Genomic DNA, 9,236 nt, shown 5'->3' with positions numbered 1-9,236 from the left:
CTAGGCAACAGCCATGAAGTGCCAGTGAGCTGCAGCTGAGTCCAGGGTTTCCTCACAGTATTGAGGAGGGCACTGACCACTGGAGACAGCAGAGGTATTCAAGCAGGGACAGGTGTATGACACAAGAAATGCAATCATTTGTGCAAAAAGCTTTGTCCAAGAATGGGCCTTTGCTCCAACACACCCACGATGACACAGAAGAGGTGGTAGACAGTGTCCAGAGTGCCACCTGAATTACATCCAACTGATCACACTAGTCACTTGCTTTTCCTTTTAATTATTTAGATACTGGCTTTCCTCTCCCTGTTACAGCATCACTGCCTGAGTCTGCACTGCAATCAATGATCTATGCTTGAGATAGCATGCACAGATCTGAATTAGAGGTCATCTACAAACCATTAGAAGAATTACTGCCAGGGTGGAGGGAGGGACTGAGGTGGCCTGGGGAGGAGCAGCTGTCTCTAAAAACAAGTGGCAAAAAAATAGTTTTAAGGAGGTGTTGGAAGATGGGGAGTGTATGCCCTTTCCATATTACAAGCATACATACCCATGCACCATATTACCCACTTCATGGTCAAATTAGATAATGCCAGTGCATCAGAATTTTAAAAAGTAACACATATGGACTTATCAGCAATGGAGAAGCATCTTTTCAATTATCGTAATTCTCTGACTTTAATAACAAGTCAGAAACCGTGTCCCCAGGTTTATTTGATTCATAAGGACGTTAAGTTTCTCATGAAGATGACATATTCAACAGCAGAAGGTGACCTGCATGTAGGAATCAAGTTGTTCTTTATATGTCCACACCTTGTCTGTAACTTTCTGACATTAAAGACTTCACTTTGCTATTAACATATCAGTTTTCTTTAAGCTGTGACTAAAATTAACCAATTAAGAGCATCTTAAAAGAAATACCTCCATCAGAAGATCCCGATGAAACTGAAAGTTCAGGTGCACCAAGTTTCCAAGCAATGGGAGAGGAGTTGGTCCAGGAGGGAATTGCTTGCATGCCTTTCGGAGTTTGAAAAACTCAACAATTAACAAAAAAATGATCAGGACTAAAAAAGCTTGACTTATTGGCAGCATTTCAGAACTAATTTATCAGCTTGTCTCTATCAAAAGGAAGGTACTGGAGATTGGAAAAGGTGATCTTCCTCCTTGTTCCACCAGTTCTCTCTACAGACTGAGTTCTGTAAAGCCTCGGTTCCTTTCCCTCCCTCTGTCCTTCCCTCTTTTCTTTATCACTGCCTGCCTTTCTCCTGCACCCCATACATTTCCTGTACTGAGATACATCAAGCTGATCCCTGACCAAAAGCATACCTAGCTGGTTACAGCAAGCCACAGTATGAACATATGGAATCGCCTGTACTCAAGGTATTTGTCCTGAAGCTTGTGTTAGGGAACTGCTGGTGTGCATTGGGAGATCTAGATTGGAATGACACCAGATGAGAGCCTGTGTTGACCACTGGATGTGAGATGAGTGAAACTCAGTTTCATCCGCCTTGGGAACTTTAAAACCATACATAGTTGTTTATCTCGGAATCACTGAATTCAGATTATGAGTTTTACATGTCAGTTACAACAGGTTAGATTTTCCAGGTGCTTTAGTCACAAACTTTATTTAATTTATTTTTAAATGTGGTTGTAAATTCAGATTTGCCTGCTAGTACACACAGTTCACACCAGCAAAACCAACAGCAGTTGCAGACTAAGCATGCAATTGGAAGACAAAATTGTTACATGTAATTTCTGAAAAATTGGCCTTGAGTGTTCGGTCAAACTTTTTTCCCAAACATTTTCATCAAGTGAGGATTAATGACATGGAGATAATGCTTAAAAACTCACATTATAATTAAATAATAATAATTTAAAAATCAGAATATTAAAATCTGTTACATTTTAAAAAGAATTAAATATAAAATTCCAATTGTGATTATTTCATAATTTTTTAGTATGTAACCTGATTGAAGGTTTCATTTTCCTTGGTTTATTTTCTACATTTTTATCAATTTCAGAATCCTGGCTATTATTACTAGTTATCAATAAGTTTACAGGACATATCAACGGTCTGTCCTCTGATAATGAAGGGATTCACACCTAGTTTGAAATACAGATGGGGGAAAGCACTGTGTGTCAATCACCAGAGGATCCTATCTTGCATTGCAAAAAGAAAGTGTCTTCACTAAAAATGAAGTACAAGTCCAAACAAGAAATTGCCCTACCCTCCAACACCTACATAAATGTAGTATTTTGCAAACCTGGCAACATTAAGAAAGTAACGCGACTCAGTGGTATCAGTCCACCTCCTTCATTTGGCCAAACTTTGCAGCTATTGTAGGTCCCTACATACCTCCATTATACAGTAAAGAGGGAAAGTATTTTTTTATGATCTTATCTGTGCAAAACTAACAAGACATTATGGGCAGCATGTGTGGGAAGCAGGCTGAGGTGGGCTCCAGGGCTTTGCTAAAACCAGTGCAAGTCAGGTTTTATGAGGCTGAAATCAGCAAAACATAAAATCAGAACAATTTGTTTCTTCAAACCAAAATATCCAGTTTAAAATTTTGGAAAAAAAAAAATGGAAGAAAATTAGTTTTGTGCAGATAGCTGAAGTCAGAAGAAATGCTGAATTACATAACTTTCATGAATAGACTAAACACAATCATATTCATCACTTCTCTGGTCAATATTCCATTGCTTAGTTTTAGACATTTCATACTTGGTGTAGAATTTTGACATCAGTAAATGAATTCACCTCTTTCAGAACATGGGTCAGATTTAACTGGAATCAAATCACCAGTGTCAGAAGCAGGATGAAGCCAAATGAGCCGACCAACAGTTTATCCTGCCAGATGTTACCATCACCTTTGCTTTTTCACTGTTTTCAGAATTTTCCAACTGTCTGAAACCCAGATGCACAAATACTTACTTACACCAGTGCCTGATGTCACTGGATAAGCTATACTGGAAACAAAACCAGGCTGAGGGATCTTGTGTTGGCATGGATTTGTTCCTGTCTGATGTCTCCTCTTCTGGACACACTATCAGCTATATTTGCTGGGTTTATATTTTTGACAGAAAACTCAGTTTTCCTAAAAGACAGTAACCCAGGTAAAGAGCAGTCCAAAGAAGTGGACTCAGAGGGCAGGAAGAGCAAGTTTTAATGAAAGCTATCAGGAAGCCAAAGTTTCAGTAAGATTTTTAGCAAACATAAAAGCACGCTGTGAATTAAGTTTTGGAAATATTAGTATAACACTTGCAAAACAAGCATGGTCCTGATATCCTTGAGCAAGCAAGTGTTTAATTTCAGCTCTGGGACATTGATACTTAAATACTAAGAATAAACTGTAACACATTTGGTAAGAGAGAAGGTCAGGAATTAGGATCTCCAAAGCACAAGAACTGTTCATAGATTGGGAACAAAGTAGCAGTCAATTGCTTTGAGTGAGGTTTCAAATATATAGTATTTAGAAGTTGAAATTGCACAATACATTGCTATGCTTTTTAACTCATCACCCACAATTACCTTCAGAAACTTGGAAAATTCACAAGCTGGAATGTGCCTAGTATCTGGGAGCATTAAGGCTGGACTTGAGGTGGCACAATGAGTGAGAAGAAAACAATATGTATGTGACCTTAATGTCCAAAATAAAAATGAGGAAAGGCAACAGAAATGGGTCTGGCATCCCTGATCCAATTGCTGCAAGAAATTTTCTTGCAGAGAGTTTACCGAAGAGAAGAGTAACTTGACATTCTCTGGTTGAATTTACCAGAACCTGCATGATTCCTCTATGTAAGGAATAGATGGATAAATTTTTCAGGGTGCAGGAAAATGCAAAGTACCTGAGATCATGTCCATCATTTCTGCATAACAAGCCTGAGTATGCAAACAAAATCCCCCAAGGGGTTAAGAAGATCAACAGGAAAAGACAAATGAAAAAGATGTTAGAAGATAGATGCTAAAGCCTCACAGAAAAACAGATTTCTGTTTTTACAAACCAGGCTGAAATCATCATTCTTACATTAGGATCCTTTTTGTAGGACAATAGGCACTGTGCTATTGCTGCTAGTGACTAACTGAGGACGTACAGACCTGTGGGGAAAAAAATAGAAGTTCAAAGTCCATAAATACCATCTTTTCAGAAATGTCTGCGAGAAGCATATTTAGGTACCAAAATAAAGATACTTAAAAGTTCACAACAATTAGCAAAACTCACGAGTTAAAAAGCTCTAGGGTATCATTGTACGTGGGATAAAGGAACGCAACAAGGCAAAGTTAAAGGAAGAACAGTAGCTGACTGCCTGTGTTTTTCACCCTAAGAATAACCAAAAAAAGCATTACATACTGAAGGGTATTCATTCTACAGTCTTAAAATCTCACAGATTAAAGAAACCAATCTCTTTCATAAAATAGATTAGACAAATTTACTCATTTTCTTTATTTGAAAATATTACAAATCTGGTTGATAAAGCAATAGTATTGAAGTTACATTATTTAATACATTTTTCAGTTACCTTAAACCATTAATTTAAGAAAAACTACAAATGTTGTTTATAAAGCTTGCAAATCTCAAGATTGAGAGAATAGTGAAACTCAGGAAGATGGATCATTGACAGAGATGGCAACCATAGGGTCAGTTACAGTGCAGTCAAATATAAAGCCACACAACACAAAGTAGTTTGTCCCAAGGAAAGTGGGAAGACTGAGAGTTAGATGCAATCTCCTGGAGCTCTGCGCTGAGAAATACAGAAGTCTTAGCACACAACCTGCCTCAGCTATACGTAGGCCAAGGACTAATGAGGGCCATAGCCAATCTCATTGAGTGAAGGAGCAAAAGAGGATTTGGAGGACACATACCTCGGCATGCCTAACCAAGAGAGGACAAGCATGTCCAGACACACCAGGGACAGACAAACTCTGAAGCAGAACAATGGGCACCTTCCAGGACAAAGAGACTGACTTCAAAATAGCCCCAAATATGAGAGGACTCCTCTGAAGATGGTATTCCCCTCCCACTCAGGTCTCAGAAGTCTGAAATGACCTGGTCAATCTGTCTTTGTGTTCAGAATAGGCATACTGCAGAGAGAGTCATTCTCAACTGAAAGCACCAGCTCCAAGGACTGACTTAGCATAGCTACATCTTTTCAGCACAAAAAATTACAATAATATTTGAGCTAGATCTTGACTTAGGATGGTTAGATCCAACTTACCGAGCAGGGAACACTGCAGATGAACGTTTCACTAGTGGCATGCTCTTCACCAGGTTGACTGCAGATAGTAAGCTTAGCAGATATGGGCCCAGAAAAACATAGGCAGGAATGTGGCCCTCTAACCCAAACAACAAAGCAATACAAACCCCACAGCTTCCAGAAAAGCCATATGCAAGAGAAAGCTCGAAGGGAATAAGCACATGGAGAAGAAACACAGTTTTAAAGGGATGCAGGTGTATGTACCAGTGGTTGCAAAATGAGAAGCAGATTTTAAAATAGGAGAAGACTTGGAGACAAAGAAAGGCTGAGAAGGTTGCAATAATGTACAACAGTGAACAAAACAAGCTAATGAATAAGGGCTGTGAGACTAAAAGATTACAAGACCAGTATGACCCCCACCCTGTCTTTGTCTTTAAACAACTCATGCATTCAAAAGGACATCCAGCAGTTTACAATGTGTATTCTTCTAAACCAGCATTTAAAGAAAAACCCAACAAAACACCTCAAGATACAAACACTGACCTATAACTCCAATGTACTTTTTGCAATGCTAAAAATAAGCAATGATTTCCCTTCTTTAGTTCACACTCCATCAAGTATCTCGGGGTGCTTTATCTTTATTAACTACGTTTTAGAACTGTGAAGGCAAAGATATCTATGCCTACATATGAAGGCAAGAAATTACACAGCATTACAGGATTATTTATATTTAAAATATATAACGGAGCAGGCTTGCTAATCAGGCAAGTATTAATACTCTTACATTTACATGGTAGGAATTTAAATGCAAAACATGAAAGGCAGAATCAGCACAACTCAATAATGTATTCTAATTACTACACTCAACTTGCAGCAATACATTATCCCAGATTAGTGTAAGTGGAGCTGGACTAACCCCATTACCTATCTCCACCTTATGCTTCCCATTGTAAATCCTTTGCAGTCAGGTATTTACAAGTCCCCAAAGTCTTTAATTAAGGTGTGGCAAATAGAAATCAAGCAACAGGAGGTAGAAACCAAGGGAAGTCTGAGATAGAAGCAGCCACATGGATGTTACAGGGGATCACAGGATGGGTTGTAACCACAAGAAAATAACACATCCTCTGACCAAACCAGAAAATGTGACTGGCAGTTCAGAGTCTTCAATTATACCATCATTCCTCACTGGCTTTTTCTCAAGCAAGGCTCTTTTCTGTAACATTTCAGGTTAGAGAAGTTGACTTAGCAACCTAAATAAGCCTCCAAAAATACTTTGGAGAAAGATTTAGGTGACATTTCTGTATTTGATTTCATATGTCTTAAGGGAAAAAAAAAAATCAAGCAGTAGCACAGAAGCTTAATAACCCTCCATCAAACACACACTCCTAAATCTCCAGTATGATGGTAGGCACAGCAACCTTTTGAAGTATTGCACTAATTGCATTAAGCTGCTAACAGAGGACATCTGTTTTGCTAAAGTAGCAACGTGACAATTAGCCACGTACAAAGTGCAGTGGCCAGAAGTCTGACTCATGCCTTTCTTCCCTGTTCGGGGAAGATTTTTCTTCTTGCTTCCAAGGAGAGTTGCATGATGGGGACTTGCACTGCAAGGTGCTAATATGAAAAGAACAGGGGGACCGAGGGTCAGACACTGTGTGTGGCAAGAAATTCCCTTCACAATTGACCTTACAACCAGGACCGTGCCCCAACAAGCCCTGTTAATCTGCCCTCTCTCTCAGCATCTGCCTCTGTGCTGGTTCTTTGTTGCTTTTCTGCCAGTTCCCTGAGGGAGGGGGGGGACATCTAATCAATGCCCCTTCACATTTATCCAAATCTCCTGTGGAAGAAAGCCCTTGGACGATGCTGCTTGTGGCTTTGCCATTCAGTGCCTGCCTTCAGGAAATAACTTCCAGCACCTATAGCAACTCTGCTAGTGTGACTTTCAAGAAAGATGGCAAGCATACTCAGCAGCTTTCAGCATTTGACAATTACTTATGGATCAAAGGGTAAGTTGAGTGGCAACCATTGATACTATATAACAAATTAATATGCAAGAGATTAGCAGTTGATACTGGCAAAGAAAATGCAGTCCTTTAGACACAAGTTTCTCAGTCGATGGCACACAAAGTAACTGCAGTACACAGACACATCCCCAAAACTAAGCAAGAAAAAAAAATTAAGAAAATTTACTTAATTTTTTATTTATTATTCCAATTATTATGTTATTGCTTGTGCATTATAGTAACAGTGTTGAGGAAGGTCCTTTTTCCCCAAAAAATTTCCGTGGGTGTTGAGTTAAAAGGGATTGAGAAATACTGCTTGAGGTTAAAACTGTTGCTCCTCCTATAGATATTATGCTGCAAGAAATTTTATTGCTTGCACTAATACTGCTGAGAGGTCTCAGATTTTCTCATATAAACCAGGAGAGCCATCTTCTACTGCAGGAAACAATATGTATCATCCTAAACATTCATCACTTTTACATATCATCCTTGTCAGCTCCTCTGCAGCCTCTGGTTTCATGTGACAGCTGGAGTGAGGTTTTATGGCGGAGAGTGGGGATGTCAAACATACATGGGACAGCACAAGGTTCTGGAGTACAGGTTGCAGTTCTGGATCTGGGGACAGAGGAGAAAAGAAGTGCCCTCAGAAGCTAAAGAACTATTGTACAATTGGAGAAAAGTAGGGAGCAGGAAAAGCAACTTCTTCCAGGTTTATTTGCTTCAGGAAAGATTTTTCTTCAGAACATCTTATAAAACATTTCACCAACTGGATAATCCACTCAGCTTGCAGAGATTCTCAGGATATGTACTTGAAAGATCAGCTACCCCTCCTCAAAACCTCTGTGAAACCTTCTCAGATCTTGTCCTTTTGCCTCAGGTATTTGCCCTCACTTTCATTTTTCTTGCTTTTCACACCACTCCTTCTGTCGGAACAGCCACATGCACAAAGTAGCTCTCCACTGCTCTAAGAGACTGTTAACATTTACACAACAGTGCTGGAAACAACAGGAACAAGCACGTAAAAGGACAGTTGAGTATTTCTGGGCAGTTTCTACATCAAAGTGATCTCACCCTTTCCATTTGCTGTAACTTTCCACAAATAGGCACAGCTCACATAGCAGCTTGTTTGGAGTGGGTAACCAGGTGTCTCCCCTTGGCTCAAACTTCAGTCACTGGGACCTCTCCGAAGTGAAGATATCCTACAGTTTGAGCCAGATCAGCTCTCAGAAAACACAAGTTAGGAAAAAAAACCTCATGAATAAGTAGGAAGAATGAGATCTCTTCACTGACCTATGAGCCTCACAGGCTTTGTTACTAAGGAACGTGTCCTTCTCTCTCCTATTAAATATTTATAAAAACAGCAGGATAATTTCTTATGCTATTGCACTTGGTATTTCCTGTCCACCTTCACGAGATCACACTGACTGCTTTGTTCTTTCAGAAACCAGGAGACAAAACAGCATGAGAGTTTGTATTTGCATATTTGCATATTATAACTCCAGAAACTGTACAACTAGCGGACACAAAACAAGGCCAGAGAATGATGTTTGTTCACATTTCACAGCTGGTTTTCTCCACTTGTCTGTACAAAAAAAATAAAATAAAAAAAATCCTGCAGCAATGTGAAGGCAAAACTTTTTTCCTACTAGTCCTTCCTTACCCTGGTTAAATACATGCACCACACATACCCTTCTTTTACCGCTCATCTTTTCCTCACCCGTTTTAATAACATGTTCCAGGCTGAAGAGAATGTAATTAATTCTGTCACAAGCAAATTTCTCCAGCACAGCCAACATTACTCTTCAAATATGCCCTGTCTGACCTCTTTTAAGTCAAAATCTTCTAAGCAATGTGGTCACAATTGTATGATACATTTGCAACTGCTTTTAATTAATTCATGTTTTACCCCAGAGATCCTTGTGGTGTTCAGTTTATGGGTGCAAAAGAGAGAACTGCATGACCAAACGAGAACTGGAATCACAGATGGATGGTTCAAACACTGGGTTTGAAAAAACTGCCTTATATTCAGGAAAATCTCAT

The 9,236-nt window shown here is 39.3% G+C and overlaps 1 protein-coding gene across 1 annotated transcript in view; it reads right to left on the bottom strand.

Moving 5' to 3' along the window:
• The window catches only part of LOC104835219 (cytochrome P450 2J6-like), a 15,081-nt gene extending 10,212 nt beyond the window's left edge, over positions 1 to 4,869 (bottom strand). Inside the window, 1 exon segment of the mRNA XM_010573106.1 lies at positions 4,862 to 4,869. Within this exon segment, the coding sequence (XP_010571408.1) occupies positions 4,862 to 4,869 (8 nt within the window).
• Between the last annotated feature and the right edge of the window lie 4,367 nt (positions 4,870 to 9,236).

Source organism: Haliaeetus leucocephalus, unplaced genomic scaffold, assembly GCF_000737465.1.
Source record: "Haliaeetus leucocephalus isolate CR32 unplaced genomic scaffold, Haliaeetus_leucocephalus-4.0 Scaffold362, whole genome shotgun sequence".
Taxonomy (NCBI): Eukaryota; Metazoa; Chordata; class Aves; order Accipitriformes; family Accipitridae; genus Haliaeetus; species Haliaeetus leucocephalus.
The sequence above is the reverse complement of the archived record's forward strand: the minus strand, read 5'-3'. Positions and strand labels throughout refer to the sequence as shown.